This window comes from Idiotropiscis lumnitzeri, chromosome 9 (genome assembly GCF_059441095.1).
Source record: "Idiotropiscis lumnitzeri isolate Australia: NSW breed Sydney's pygmy pipehorse chromosome 9, RoL_Ilum_1.0, whole genome shotgun sequence".
Lineage (NCBI taxonomy): Eukaryota > Metazoa > Chordata > Actinopteri > Syngnathiformes > Syngnathidae > Idiotropiscis > Idiotropiscis lumnitzeri.
The window spans coordinates 12,264,745-12,279,643 of NC_142399.1; the positions used below are offsets into that span (position 1 = coordinate 12,264,745).

The window sequence follows — 14,899 nt, forward strand, 5'->3', positions numbered from 1 at the left end:
ATATGAAAAAATATTGTTTCCTTGACCAATAAGAACAAAAGTATTTATTGGAAACGCAGATTGTGCCAAGTTTCTGACTTGATGATAAATCACTGCTGCGGGAAAAGATGCATTCAAATTGAGTTTAAATCCCGGGTGCAATCACTTCCACATTGCTTTGCATAAGAAAAGCAGAAAGCGGACATATGATGCTCAAAGTAGACCTTGTGCCACTAGGTTGGAATAACTTTGTCGTACACCAACATGCAAAGAAAGCATCCTGGGAAACAGGAGTCGCACAAGAGGAAACAAAGGCAATGCATTGAGCTGCTGTTTTTATTTTGACATAGAAAGATGTCACAGTGGGAACACAAACATACAAAAAAAACGAACGAACTAAACGATCTAGACGTCCATTTGAACAAAGTAAAAAAAAATTGGAACTTGGAGAAGCTTTAACTTGAGTCTAACTGCTTAAGTCATCTGTTTCATGTAAAGTCAAAATGTGAGATATTTACGGCCCTGTGGATTCTTCCCAACGATGAGATCTCACAGCAGCTTGAAATGAGACTTGACTACAAAAAGTAAAAGAATTAAAAATAAAAAATAGAGGACTACCCCATAAAACCTCATGGCAAGGTCACTGAGAAGAAGTGTAAGGTCAAACAGATGTCAAAGGTCGTGTCAAGAGGTCTCCCGTCGTCGGGTCTGTCAGGTCTGGGGTCATTTTGTCATGACAACAGTCGCCTGGGGAACGAGAAGCTGCACAGTTAATCACGCACAAACCTCAATACACGTGAATTATAAAATAAAAAAACATTTGTTTCTGTGCAATTTAGTCAAGCTATTAAACGCCACTAGGCAACAGTATTGCGTCCAGTTTTCCAGCATTAACATTTTTCAGTCTTAGTTTTGCTTGATTTTTTTTTTAAACAGTAGTTAATTTAAGTCTTTTGACTCAATTGTTTCCCTCCTGACCATTATGCAACAGGAATAGAAAAAGCTGCAGCCATTTTGTTTGACTAATGAAGTTACATGTTACATCCTTGATGTTCGACGGAGGACAAAACGGCCAGAGTGGCGACCTTACCTGCCAGCTGGCAACATGCTAGTACGTGCGAAGCCTTTTGTGCGACTCTTCTTTGGGAGGATCGGCAAGCATCACCTTCATCTTCACGCCGTTGACCATGCGACCGTGGAGTGTTGTCAAAGCATCCATGGCACACTCAATAGAAATAGGAAAACTCACTTATAAACACTTGGAATCAGTTATTACTTTGTTCTTCAACAGACGAGATTGTCACCTGCTTTTCTGCGTACTTCATGTAGCCAACCTTCCTGCCTGGAACCAAGTGGACCTCTATTAGGGAACCAAAGCGGCTACAAAAAACAAACCAAAAAAAAAAAAAGCAACAACTTGGTCAAGATGCTGACAATATGAGAACCATCTTGACGCATGATTCAGTACAAGGCTGCATTCAGACTGCATGCATATCTGATTTCAATCAGAGACCCCCACAAATTCGCCAAATACTTTCAGAAATGTTCTGACCAAGACAAAGTACACCCCCCCAAAATAAAAACATGTCCAATACTTCAATGCAGCTCTTGTATCAGACTGTGCGCCTAATGTAGTGTCCCGCACACGTAAATATTAAAGTATAATTTGTCACGTGGGGGGGCATTTACCAGAAAATGTCCTCCAGAACGTCCATGGGCAGGGGAGCGGGGCTGAACACCACAAACAAGCGTTCCATGGCCTTGCTGTCAAAGGGCGCCAGCTTCTTGGGGGGCGGCAGGTTGACGTCCGTCTGGATTCGAGACACGGGGGGCGGCGGCCCACCAAATCCCTGGAGGGTGGGAAGAAAAAAAACAGTATTGGTCGCACTTGACACGTGGGGCTTCATTTTTGCATACGCTGGACAAACGCAAAGAAGAGGGCTTGACATGCACCAGATGCAAAGCGGCAGGTTTGATGCCTTGGCTGTTGGAGGGTCCGTTCCACAATGATGACATCATCTGGGTGGCCACAAACTGCATGGCCATCCTACCTACTGAACTACACACGCACGCACACTATATGTCAGTGATTAGTTCCCTCATTCCACACCTGCCAACAAGTGGGCAGCCATTTTGGTTGAGTTCAAAGTTTCTGTATTGGTGTTGTACATTCCCGCGTGCGTGCGTGTACCTGCTGCGATCTTCTCCGTCATCCATAAAACTCACAACCAGTCTATTTCCTGGCGGATACTCAAATCCGTTCAGCTTCTCTTTGGCGTAAAGTGCCGATCCTAGGTTGCTATAGCGGATCAAGGCGTGACCTGCAACCACACCGACATAAATCCACATTGTTAGACATTAAAATACATCACGTTGCACTTGACCGAGAATCTCTTAAGACATCAACTGCTATAGGTGAACATCCGCTGTCGAACAGACCACAAGAAAAAAATAATTAAGCAAACTTAAGAAAACCCATTTTAAACCCATATAAAATGTATTTGAAAACACAAATAATGCAAGCACAAATGAAACAGAAAATATTGTCCACTATTGAAATGTTTCTCTGTGTTAGATCATTATGTGCTCTTTTTTGGAGGTGAGGGGGGTGGGGGGGTGTTGGTTGGGTTGAGTGTCAGTCAGTCAGTGTCTGATTAGTGTCTGGGGTGATTTGTGGTTCACAACAGCTTGGTCATTGTGTTTGTGTTGTACAGTTCTCCTCGTGTTCAATGAACGGCTGAAAAGTGCATCAGCGACTCAACTATTATCGGACTTCGTTTGGAAACTTAGAACCCGTTATTTGTACTAACTCCCGCCAACTATCCCATTCTTCACGGAACACCTTTGCTGCCATCTTGTCGTTGTGGTTGGACATCTTAATCACAATGAAGCCCTAAACTGGTAGTTGAGGTTTGTGAGCCTAAACCTGGAAAATCTGAGCCCTTCCCCACTACACAAAAAAATAAGAAGAAATAAGTCGTATGATATGAGCACGAATCACAATTCATTATGCAAACAATGTGGCCACCTCCCAGTCGCCCACCTTTGTTCATCCCGTAAGAGTCTCTCTGCAGCTCGCAGTATTCCATCCCTGGGATAATGTCAAACAGCGCAAAGATCTGTTCCTGGGTCAGCCCGGCGCGGGTCGACACCATCAGGCAGCGGGTCAGGTCGGCACCGCCGCTGCTTCGGTAGTCCATCATAGGGTAGGTGACGGGCTCGGCCATGTTGAAGGGGTGCATGTTCATGGAGTCGGAGCCACTCGAGTAGTCGCTCCTGGCCACCGTGCTGTTGTAGTCTTCGGAGGCTGAGGCTTTGTTGCGAGGTTCCGCCAGGATGGCCCTGTAAGCTGACAAAAATGTAATGTGTGTCAATCCACACATCCTTGAAAAATGCTGTGCCACAAACAATCACAGACAGAAGGCGGGGCTTACAAGGTGCCAATCATCTACCGCGCATCCTCAGAAAAGGTCTTTTGAGAGGAATCAAAATAAGACCGTCTTAGTTTCAGAAACACAAGCTGCCAAGGTTAGCGAGAGGCCAGGTTATTTCTTGACATTCTTTGACTTTTTTCCCCAAAAATACAGCACTATAATTAGTTAAAACGTGTTTCTTTTTTTGGGTGGAACAGATCTCATCTCAACTTAATTTGTAGGACACTATGCCTTCCCAAGTCATTTCAAATCGGTTTAACAACATGCTTCGGGATTCAAAATATCAATAGAATAATTTTTACGCACTTACATTGGGCATCAACTAGGCATACATTTTCACTATTTACGTGACGCGCCTCCCTTATCCTCCGCCAATAGCAGGGGTGCACTATAACAGCAAAGTGTTCTACAAAACAAGCACAGATTTCACACTAAGCAAATAAACTGCGAGGGAATCAGAACGAGAGTGTAGCGCTGGCCGATAATTCAATTTCAAATGTGTTACGATAGTCAACTGATCGATATCAACAGACAATGACTATGATAAAATGTTGGATAGAATTTTTTTTTTTCATAAAGCTGGCATTGTGTGTGTTGTAAGCAGCCTCCAAACATGAAACAGAAGCTGCTTAAAAAAAAAAAAAGAGGAAGAACCATCCAAACCAACAAAGCGGCAGCTAAACCAACGACGCATGCATGCGGCATACTCTCGCGTAACGAGAAAGTGGCGTAACTTTGTAGAAAAATAAATGACCAGTTGACACAGTGCAACTCTTACAATTAGATGATGACATGTATATGAATGCACTAAATCCCTCCGGATGGAAAAGAGGTTTAGTAAAGGAGTTTTCTGGCTTTGACATGCTTGCGCCAGAGTGAGGCAAGTTCGACCCTGGGCATCGCGCTCAAGACAAAATCAGAAAATATGAATGGACTATGGCATAATTCTAATGTGTCCTCTAGGAAAAAAAGTGCAAGAGTATTAGTTCACGACACTGATATTGTATGAACACTGAACGCAGGCTAATGTAAGTGAATCAACAATATTGCTTTGGGGTAGCATCAAATTCAAATAAGCATTTACAATGCACTGGTGAATGTGAAACTGCACAATACATTTTAAATAGGTTAAAAAATAAAAATAAATCAATTCATTCTCAACGTTGACTGATATGAAATACTTATACTATGAAACATTTTTCAGCCATATAGCCCCGCTTTAGGAGACTGTCATGACCATTTTTACCTGGCGGACTTACCTTTGTCACAGTTCTCGATGGCCAGGGCGGCTTGGGAGGGTTTGAGGTACCTGACGTAGCCCAAACCTTTACTCTCCCCCGTCAGCTTGTTCCTGATAATGACGCAATATTCAATGTCGCCGTACTCCTGAGGTGACACAAAAGACGATCCAACGTTTGGAGGAAATTTATGTCAACAAGTGGTGGCCAAACTATAGCCCGGGTGCCATTTGTAGCCCACGGCAGATACAAGAAATATATTTTGGCATGGCCTGTAATGCTGTATAAGAAAATTAAAGAAACAAAACAAAAACAAAAAAATCGAGGGGGCGGGGGCTAGGGCTGGGCGATAAACCGAAAATCTACCGTTACGGAAATGTATTAGAATGACCGACGTCATTTTGCCCATGTCGGTAAATTCGGTGTCTAAACCATAAAAAAGGAAAAGAAAAGTATTTTCAGTCTGCGGCGATGTTCATGCCTCTTTAAGACGGCTCCAGCTCATGTAGTCACGTGACTCATGCGCCGTAGAAGAATGTAAACAGAAGACGCGTTCGTAGCTGGCGATTCAAATCCTGAAGCGGCTGACACGGCTGCAGACGAGGTAACGTTAGTTGAAATTGTTCCTGTCGCGTTTGTCCCGAAAAGAAATTGAACATCTGTCGTTTGGAAATGTTTTGGGTTCCATAAAGACGATGTTTGAGCAAAAGAACATGAACTACAAAGTGCGTCGTAAGCACCTGAAACAGCGCGTCCAACCTTTTCTTTTTCACCACCCACAACACAACCATGCTGTTGACTTGGAGCTTGTGCTAAAAGTTCAAAGTGAGAAGCAAGGTTGGACAAGTAACAACAGCCCACAAACGGAGGCGACACCATACAAGAGAACGTCTCAGTGGTGGACGCGATAGCCGAACACATAGCTAAAGATATAGCTCCTCTAGTTACAGTGGAGCGCACAGGATTTAAACGCCTCATGAACGTAGCCGACAAAAGGTACGAAAATATTTGCCGCAAACAGCACTTCCCGATATGAACATCGGGACGGGAGCGGGGACGTCGAGCATTTTGCATCAACATCCGACTTGTGGTCGAGTCGCAACATGCATCCCTTGTTTGAGCCTGAGTGTGCAGTACATAGACGACAAGTGGCGACCGCGCACCAGAGTAGTCGAGACTGTACATTTTCCTGATGAAGCACGCTTGTTTATTTGGCATTGGCATTCCATTGACATTTTTTTCATTTTGTTCACAGGCGACTAGCTCCTTTGCACATGGCATTATTTATATTGTTTACAAGATACCTTTACACAAATCTAGGCATTTGCAAATGGCATTACAGCATCTCGGCACAATATATTTACATAAAAAGATTTTGTGAGAGGTACCCTTTTTCTCCTGTTCTTTGTGACATTGTTCAAGTCATGCAAAGCATGCTATTTTGAATGTTTATTCAAATGATTTTTGTCCTTTTGTTTGTCATTGAAAGTAATGTGTACCAGTTGGTCAATTAAAAAAAAAGCAGTTAAAATGCATTTCCTGCATTTATTTTGATTTTGGTCCTCAGGGGGAATTTATCGTGCATTTATCGCCACCGAGGTAAAATTGCCCAATTTATCGCGATATTGATTTTAGGTCATATCGCCCAGCCCTAGCGGGGGGTTCTGATGAGTAGCGTTAGAAGTGAAGCTGTTGAAAACGTGAGTGTGACTGTGTGTGCGTGTTGGAGGTAGGGGCATGAACGATGAAGACTACCACCACTAATATTTTTCTAGCTATGCAAAGACCCCTGATGAAAACAAATGCTTTAATCTGTCCAAAGAATGTTTATGTAAACAATCAGCCATGTTTTCTCACGTCACATTTCCTTGTTACCATTAAGAAAGCGGCTACACGTACCTTAAAAGTGTTCCTCAGGTCTTCCTCAAAGAATGTTTTGGGGATCATGACAAAGATCCTGGTCAATTCCTCATCCTCCACATCTCGATGACTGGACGACGAGCGCGACTGGGCGATAAACACCTGCAACAAGATAAGTCAACTCATTATTCATCAATAATTACATCTGATCCAAGAGGCTGAATCCTTCAAAGATACTCATTTGCTGTTATCGGACTGAAAATACTCCAAGTTAATGATATTTACTGTAACAAAGAGGAAGGTAGCTTCTTTTGGGTGATGTTTGCAGATAGGCTTTTTTCACCCCACTTCAACATTACTTAGAGAAAGTTGCTATGTTGTATTGAAGCTGCACTCTGCAGAATTTTGACCCTAAATATGACAATAGTCTTTTCATTTGGTCATTTATGACTCACACATCTTTTAAATAGCAGATTAATACATTAGCTGTTCACAATGTGTATTTTTATAAGGCTGTGGAAAATAATTTGCGCACTAGAATAATGTTCAAACTTGCTGCGCTCCTTCTGCGGATGCGACAACATGCTCATTGTAGTCGTTGTCTCAGTGTCACCACCCGGAATTTGAGTGGTGGAGAGTACTGGGATCGGATTTGGACTTGAAAAGAGATGCATAAAGGGCTTTCTTCCACTCCAAATGTAAGAAGTGATGAGATCGTCATTTAGAACATGCATCGTGCTCACTAAAAAAAATGCAGCTGGCAGTAGCGCTGAGAAACTCAAAATCCTGCAGTGAAGATTGAATGCTTTTTGTGAAATGGAGACAAATTAACGTTCATAGATGTTTTTGTGTGGAGTGAACTTCATGAATGATGTCTATGTGTGAGTATAGGAGGAGTACTGTGCACAAGAGGTGAATTTCCCCACCAGAGTTGGCTAGGGGGTGCATCTGCCTGTGATTGCAAAAAAATATATATATATTTTTTTTAAACTCTGTTCTGTCCGCCCCATGATGGCGTGCTTTAGCTGTGCAAGCATGGTACTAGTTAGACAGGGTGAATTTCATGCACATACGACTTCCCTTTCCAGAGTTAGCTCGGGGGTGGGGGCAGCAGCAGCAGCAACAACAACAACAACTTGTGGGCGGCACGGTGGCCCGACTGGTTAGCATGATGGCCTCACAGTGAGAGACAGCAGCGGTCGTGGGTTCGATCCTGGCTCCGGCCTTCCTGTGTAGAGTTTGCATGTTCTCCCCGTGCCTGCGTGGGTTTCCTCCGGGTACTCCAGTTTCCTCCCACATTCCAAAAACATGCATGGCAGGTCGATTGAACACTCTAAATTGCCCCTAGGTATGAGTCTGAGCGTGAATGGTTGTTCGTCTCTGTGTGCACTACAATTTACTGGCAACAGGTTCAGGGTGTCCCCCGCCAACTGCCCAAAGATAGCTGCAATAGGCTCCAGCACCCCATGCGACCCTAGTGAGGAGAAGCGGTACAGATGATGGATGGATGGATAGATGGATGGATAACAACTTGTTTTATTTGTCAAGGGCTTTTAGAGACTCAGTCGCTTCCCAGAGGTACAGTAACACAAGCAAAGCAGAAAAAGGTGACAACAATATAGAAATACCTACATGACAACAACATTATGAAGAAAGTACAGGTGCAAATTATCAAACGTTAACAGCAAATTTGAATAGATTGCTTTTGAGTTCCCTTTTTGAAGGGCAGGAGAGAACGAGATGGAACGTAGTGGTAAAACAGATCTGTAGGGTTTGAAGGCAGAACTGGTAGACCACACTACATTTCAATGCAACCGATATTCCAAATAGAACTGTTTTCGACACATTTTAATAACATGCATAGTGCATACATGCTAATGATACCGTCAAAAACACGCTGTGATACATATCAGTTAAGAAGCCTGCAGCGTGTAAAAACAAAACAAAGAACTGTTAGTACTAATGTATTTGTAAGGGTACTAATGTGTGATTTGCTTCTCACAAAAGTGAAATAGCAACTATTTTCCTCTTTATACGGTGACGACATTTACGCTTATTACTGTACTTTGGGAACCGAACGACATGTTCTAAAAATAGCTTTCTTTTTTTTGTTGTAGTTGTCTTCGCCCCCATTAGAAGAGTTGAGAGAAATGTACGTCAGCTACAGGCCCGTTAGCATGCAACCATAGCCATAATTGTTTGCGTCCACCTGCGCGGAAACAATGTGATTTGTATTTTATTTAATATTGGTGTTGGTTCCGACCTTGATGGGTTTGCTTCCCTCCAGCAGGGCTTTTCCGTGCATTTCCTCCATGGCCAGGCAGGCCTGAGACGATTTGGCGAACTTGACATAGCAAATGCCTTTGGACTCCCTCGTCTGCTTGTCTTTGACGACCCACACGCCCTGGATGTCGCCGTAGACTGAGAACCGCTCCCGAAGCTCTTCTTCGGTAACGCAGCGACTGGTTACCAAGAACAGGCGGCTGTTGGGAGGGTCGTCTAGATTCTCAGAAATTGTTTTCGCCATTGAGTGCGACTCGTCCATCTTGGATTCTCAGCCTTCTTCTTCTTCTTCTGCTTCCGGCGGTATAGGCTCCATGGTCTATGACTGCCCTCATCAGATAACATGGCTCAGCTACAACTAGAAAAAAAAAAGACAAAAAATTACCCTTGTTTAGATCAGCACAAAACAACGCCTCGTGAAAATTAAAATCAATTTCTTGGCACATTCCAGGAAAATACGTTTTATACTATAGGTGTCCACACCAAGGTTTTAAACATTGAAATAAGACGTGACTCTGTGGAGACTTTAAACGGAACTGCCGTCACATTACTAGATGACGTCATAATCTTGCGCCAGTAAGTGGGGTGAAGTGACCTTCTGTGCGACCGCCACTACCCGTTCGTGTTTCATAGCGGAGAGGAACCACAAAGGAGTCGTTTCAATCGAAGGCAATTTAAACTTCAGGTAAGTGTTGCACCACACAACTCATTTGAATTTGGTGAGTCTAAAGCTGTGTTTGATCATGCTGAAAACCTTGGCGAGTGAATGCAGGTCGAACTGCCACGCCAACGGTGGAGCTTATTTCGATGATATTGATATATTTGGATATTTTTTAGTACATTATGGTAACATTATGATCCAATAAACGCACTTGGAGAGTTTTATTCGACTGGACAAGCCACGCATGTGTGGTGATTGAGAAGTGAAGATGGTGGCCGAACACCTTCAAGCATCCTTGAGAGCTGGTTGCTGCTGACATGAGCCAACCGCGGACCTGGCTTTTGGGAAAATTTGGAGGAAAGCGAAAAACACCGTAAGATGTTTGAACGATATGAAAATTCTTGAAATAAAGTGATTCCAATTCGCTGGCCCGCCTTGGTAACTGTCATCCTTGAGCTCAGTGCCTTGCCTGGGTACGTTGCCGGCTTTTTACGTTCCCATCCTTTTTTTTTTTTTTTTTTTTTAAACATAACTAAATATTATGTGTGTTAAATGCCATCGCCGGTAGTCGTTCACAGATTAATAATGATGATAAGACTATTAATTGTCCCCGGTAAAGCTGCTCACCTATTAGCCCATTAACACGTTCGCTACTACGACCGGGGAGGCTAAAGCTAAGTAGCATAGGAGCTAACGCCAGCCGAGTGGACGGGGGGCTAAAAGGCTAAAGCTAAGCTAACGCATTTGAACGGCGTTTCGTGGATGTTTGTCACTTTGATCTCGACCGGCAAGTCGCGTCTTGACGAATCGGGTGGTTACGTTACGCGTGGACTGAGTTTATGTAATAGGAGTGTGCTTGGTGCTGGTTGCACTAGTTACACCTTCGACGTCCTTCACGTCAGCAGTACAGAGGACAGTGGAGGGGCAAAGCAGGCCATTGCCTTTGAGATCAGACCCACTCCTTATCGTGCTTTTAATGTTCAATTTGCCACCTTGAGGACAAATAAGGTTTGCATCATTTTAGCCAGTATGAACTCATTTGTATGCACTTGGATTTCGAACCTGGGTTCACTGTATGAGTCCCAGTTTGGGCAAATGTGCGAAACGATCTTGAAACCTCTGACACTCTTGACCGCAGCGTCCTTGTCCCTCTCAGATCCCAATGAGCCTTTAAGCATCCACAGCAGGTCGCAACATCATTCTTCATGCTTTATTCTCTTGAAAACCAATATGCAGCATAATGTGTTAAATTTGCCATGTCTTTCTCATGCCAGCTGACTATGGGCGACGTGGCGAAAGGGAAGAAAGCGTTTGTGCAAAAGTGTGCACAGTGCCACACCGTTGAGGAGGGGGGAAAGCACAAGGTGGGACCCAACCTGTGGGGTCTGTTCGGCCGCAAGACGGGCCAAGCAGATGGATACTCGTACACTGATGCCAATAAGAGCAAAGGTCGGTCACAGAGGAGTTAAACAAAATGTATTTGTGGTGACCTTGAATTTACAATCCAGATGAAATTGTGTGATGTCTATCTATCTATCTATCTATCTATCTATCTATCTATCTATCTATCTATCTATCTATCTATCTATCTATCTATCTATCTATCTATCTATCTATCTATCTTATGTATCTTATGTATCTTATCTATCTAATAATCTGTTGAGGAATTTCTTTTTAAGCGTTATGTTGTTAGATTTGTGGTGTATTTATATTTGGGGTATCCTGATGCAATATGTGTGTCGGATCAGGTTTCAATATCAGCCCCCCCACCCAAAAAAAAATATACATCCAAAATGTCCGATATTATCACTCATAGATAAGCAGTCCATTTCATTATCCGCTCCTGTTCTTGTGTCAAGCAGCATCGAGAGCAAGTATGCATAGCCCATGTGATCAAAACAACCACTAGTTGACCATGACACTAAATTGCCATGTGTGTTGTCAGGAATCGTGTGGGGCGAGGACACGTTGATGGTGTACCTGGAGAACCCCAAGAAGTACATCCCAGGCACCAAGATGATCTTCGCTGGCATCAAGAAGAAGGGCGAGCGCCAGGACCTGATCGCTTACCTCAAATCAGCGACATCATGAAGGACGCATGATTGTGTGCTTATTTAACATTTTAGTTTCTATTTTATTTTCTGCTCTTGATTCACACCCCTCGCCCCCCCCCAAAAAAAAAAAAATCCTGTGTTGAGTAACTATTTGAGACGCTGATTAGAGGGAGAGAGACGCGTGTGACTTCTTGTTGGCTCTCGTGCATGTGGCCAACGCCGCCATATGCGGAAAATATACATTTAAAAATATTGAAAACGTGATCGTCATTAGTCATCATCCTCGCTGTAGAGTTAACGACAGTTGTTTTTCTCATCCTGGTTGTTTAAATTTCATCACAATGTCTCGTTATTGTATGAAAAAGCTGCCCCTGTTGTCTGCGTAAGGTCCCAAATCATTCAAATTGAGGCGCGCTGAAATGGACAAATAAAAACATGCACACTTGTAGAAGTAAGGAAGGAAGGAGGCTCGTTTGTTATTTACCTGGTTTCACAGGCCTGAAAGATTCTTTTAACTTATTTTACTGCCGCTGATGTGAACATCTGTCTGTCAAATGTTGACAAGGGGCTGCAATGAAGTACTGAATGTTTGAGAAAGATGTCTTCATAATCATGTGGTGGTCATGTCTGCAACAAGATGGCTGAAGGATTCTCATCTATTAAACATCAAAACGTCCAATGAAAATCCGTCTCTTGTCTATTGACTAATTTGCACAAGTTCGCGCACCCTCTTATAAATGCCGATGTGTCTGTTTTTAGAATGAACCAATTACATTGAAATTCTTGTGAAAAGAGATTCAGCACTCACCTTGCCGCCGTTTAAAGAGTATTTGATCATGAATAGCTCTAAACTGTAGGTAGTGTTAGCACCAAACCTTCAAGCGTCTGTTAGAAAACAAAGCAAAGGTCAAGAAAAGCCGACTAGAAAATTTGAACTTCATTTGGGGTTTACCAGAGAGAGTCGAAAAGGTGAGCCGACGCCTGTTTCACGTGAGTTTGGCTAGACAGTGGTTTGTTCATTCAGAAAACAACCACATCCGTTTTCATAAGAGGGTGTGCACACTTATGCAACCACATCAGAATTGTTTTGTTTTTACATCCCTTCTCCAAAAACAAAAAATGTTTTCAGATGAGTTGTCACATTGATGGTTAAAAAAAACAACTTAGAAATGATTCCTCTGTGGCTCATTTTCCCTCTTTTTTTTAAAATAAAAAACAAAAGTCAGCATCTGAACACGGGTGTGAAGACCTCATAACCGTTTTTAACATTTTGTCACCAACAAACCATTTTTCATGCATTCGGTTTTAATATGTGCTTAGGGGGTTTCTGAGCGGCTGGCTGGCAGTCAGCAAAGAACAAATGAGCTTGTTGCTGCTTCACCTCTTTAGTGGCGCAAGAGAGAATGTGGCCATGGCGACCAGTGTGACTGTGCAAACATTCCAATGGTCAGATAAATACTTTAGCTTCTTCTGGACTATATATATAAAAAAAAAAACAATCGTCAGTGGAAGCTGTGTGAAAAAAGAGTTTAGGAGCGTTCTGGTGCTGATTAAAACAAAAATGTTACAAAGATGCTCGGCGCCATTTAGCAGGCGGGAGTTGCATTCCTCGTGTAGATGATTGGGAGCAACACAAAACGTGCGCACACACGCACACATGAGCAAGTGCTTGTTGACCCCGTGGATGAAAACGTGTCAAATTTATCACCAAGTTGATGTTGGAAGTGCAAGTGAACATTGTTATCATTTTGACACCTTCCAACAACCACTCAGCAGAGCAAAAACTCAGGGGACACTTCATTAGGTACACCTGCCATACACAACAGCTTTGTCAAAAAGTCTGACATTACAAAAATAACATAATGCTCACTTTTAATTCAAATTTGGGCGTGCACACCAATCATAACAAGCTCCTTGAAATGTGACTACTTTTTCCAGTGTCTGGCCGGAGTGAGCAAAATGGTTCACAGCACAAAAAGGAAGTCTGTTACCTTATAGATGATATTCTTAAAAAACAATTTTAAAAAAAATCAATTATTTAAAATCATGTGACCCAATCAATAATTCAGTGTTTGCTTTCAAAAGCTGTTTTTCAAATTGTGTATAAAATTGCAAATCAGAAATTGAGATACAAATTAAATCTTGATTTTGGTGTATCGTTACAGTCTGAATGGTGCAGTGTGCCATCGAAATTTGACAATCATTTTGAGGATTTGCCACAAAATCACTAGACAATGCCCAGAGAACTTAGAAGAAGGAAAAAATATCAGTCCCCGAAACCATTTCAATGATGGATACAAAATTGGGTGATCATGTCTATCATAATACGATGCACAAAAAAGTCTGAAGGACCCATGGCCAAAAGTGAACAGGAGGTTGGCCATTTAATTCTTAATTTTATTTTGAGCAAGTCCTACAGGAAATCATCAAAAAATAGAGCCAATTGGAAGCCTTAACCTAGAGAGCTTTTTTTGCCTCTACGCAATCTAATTTGGGCCCGAGTATGACATCACATGATCATTTCGAGGATTTGGGGCTGGGGGAAAGATGGGGACATCTGTCCGTGACACGAGTTTCAACGTTCAACAGCCAATTTGGTCCATGTGTCTGTTATCAAAGGACACAAACACAAAAAAGACAATGAGCCATTGCCGAAATAGAACTGAAAGTAAGTAAGAAATTAAAGTCATTTCGGCTTGAAATGGCCATTTTGTGCTTGTACTTTGACAAACTATGTCACAGAAATTTGACTGAATGAACGCCAATCAGAAGCAGATGGGCAATGTACATAATTGACTTTTCTTCATATCTATTACTTCCACTGTAGGATGACAGTGCCTGCTGATCTTGCAGAATGTCTGACTTGCAGTTGATGCTGATACAATATTTGACTTGGAGTCCCCTGAGACATTTTAAAAGCTTAAACATCACAAAGTTGCACTCATCAGACATTTTAATTGCTTTGTTCAGTTTCTGCCTACTGACTGATGCCCCCGTCCCCGGACCGTATCCATCACTGCAGCCTCTCATTGTCATTGTAACTTCAGTCTAAGCGGCCATGATGATGATGATGATGAGAATGATGACGATGCAGCGGGGGCGGGGGAGGAGAAGGCGGCAGTTAAAAATAGAGCAACCGATCAGAGGTAGGCAAAATTTGCTGAGTCACACTCGGCTTCCTGTCTGGAGGAAAACTCGCCTCTCTTCCATCCTCGGATGTATGCAAACTTGGAGGCCATTTTAGTAGTTTTCTACATGCATAGCTGCTTTTGTTTATTGTCAAATAACTACAGCGAGTTTCTTTTTAAAGATGTCTGCCATACTCATGTTGAAACTACTTGCACCGCCTCCCTCTCTCTCTCTCTCTCTCTCTCTCTCCCATGTTAACAT

The 14,899-nt window shown here is 42.7% G+C and overlaps 2 protein-coding genes across 4 annotated transcripts; one reads left to right on the forward strand and one right to left on the reverse strand.

The window, feature by feature from the left end:
• Window positions 1-297: 297 nt before the first annotated feature.
• Window positions 298-9,120, reverse strand: rbm45 (RNA binding motif protein 45). 2 transcript variants are annotated; one of them, XM_088304217.1, is made up of 10 exons: window positions 8,775-9,120; window positions 6,551-6,673; window positions 4,673-4,799; window positions 3,023-3,328; window positions 2,171-2,300; window positions 1,933-2,038; window positions 1,669-1,829; window positions 1,284-1,359; window positions 1,070-1,204; window positions 298-726 (listed from the first exon to the last, which is right to left on the reverse strand). In XM_088304217.1, the coding sequence occupies exons 1-9, from the start codon at window positions 9,054-9,056 to the stop codon at window positions 1,088-1,090; spliced, it is 1,428 nt and encodes a 475-aa protein (XP_088160343.1). In that variant the 5' UTR covers window positions 9,057-9,120; the 3' UTR covers window positions 298-726; window positions 1,070-1,087. The 2 variants fall into 2 exon arrangements, with proteins under 2 accessions (XP_088160343.1, XP_088160342.1); XM_088304216.1 differs by having other exon boundaries at window positions 298-1,204.
• A 193-nt stretch (window positions 9,121-9,313) lies between these two features.
• On the forward strand, window positions 9,314-12,194 carry LOC148330278 (cytochrome c). 2 transcript variants are annotated; one of them, XM_088304226.1, is made up of 3 exons: window positions 9,314-9,479; window positions 10,730-10,904; window positions 11,401-12,194. In XM_088304226.1, the coding sequence occupies exons 2-3, from the start codon at window positions 10,736-10,738 to the stop codon at window positions 11,544-11,546; spliced, it is 315 nt and encodes a 104-aa protein (XP_088160352.1). In that variant the 5' UTR covers window positions 9,314-9,479; window positions 10,730-10,735; the 3' UTR covers window positions 11,547-12,194. The 2 variants fall into 2 exon arrangements, with proteins under 2 accessions (XP_088160352.1, XP_088160353.1); XM_088304227.1 differs by lacking the exon at window positions 9,314-9,479 and adding an exon at window positions 9,552-9,828.
• The last annotated feature ends 2,705 nt before the right edge of the window (window positions 12,195-14,899 follow it).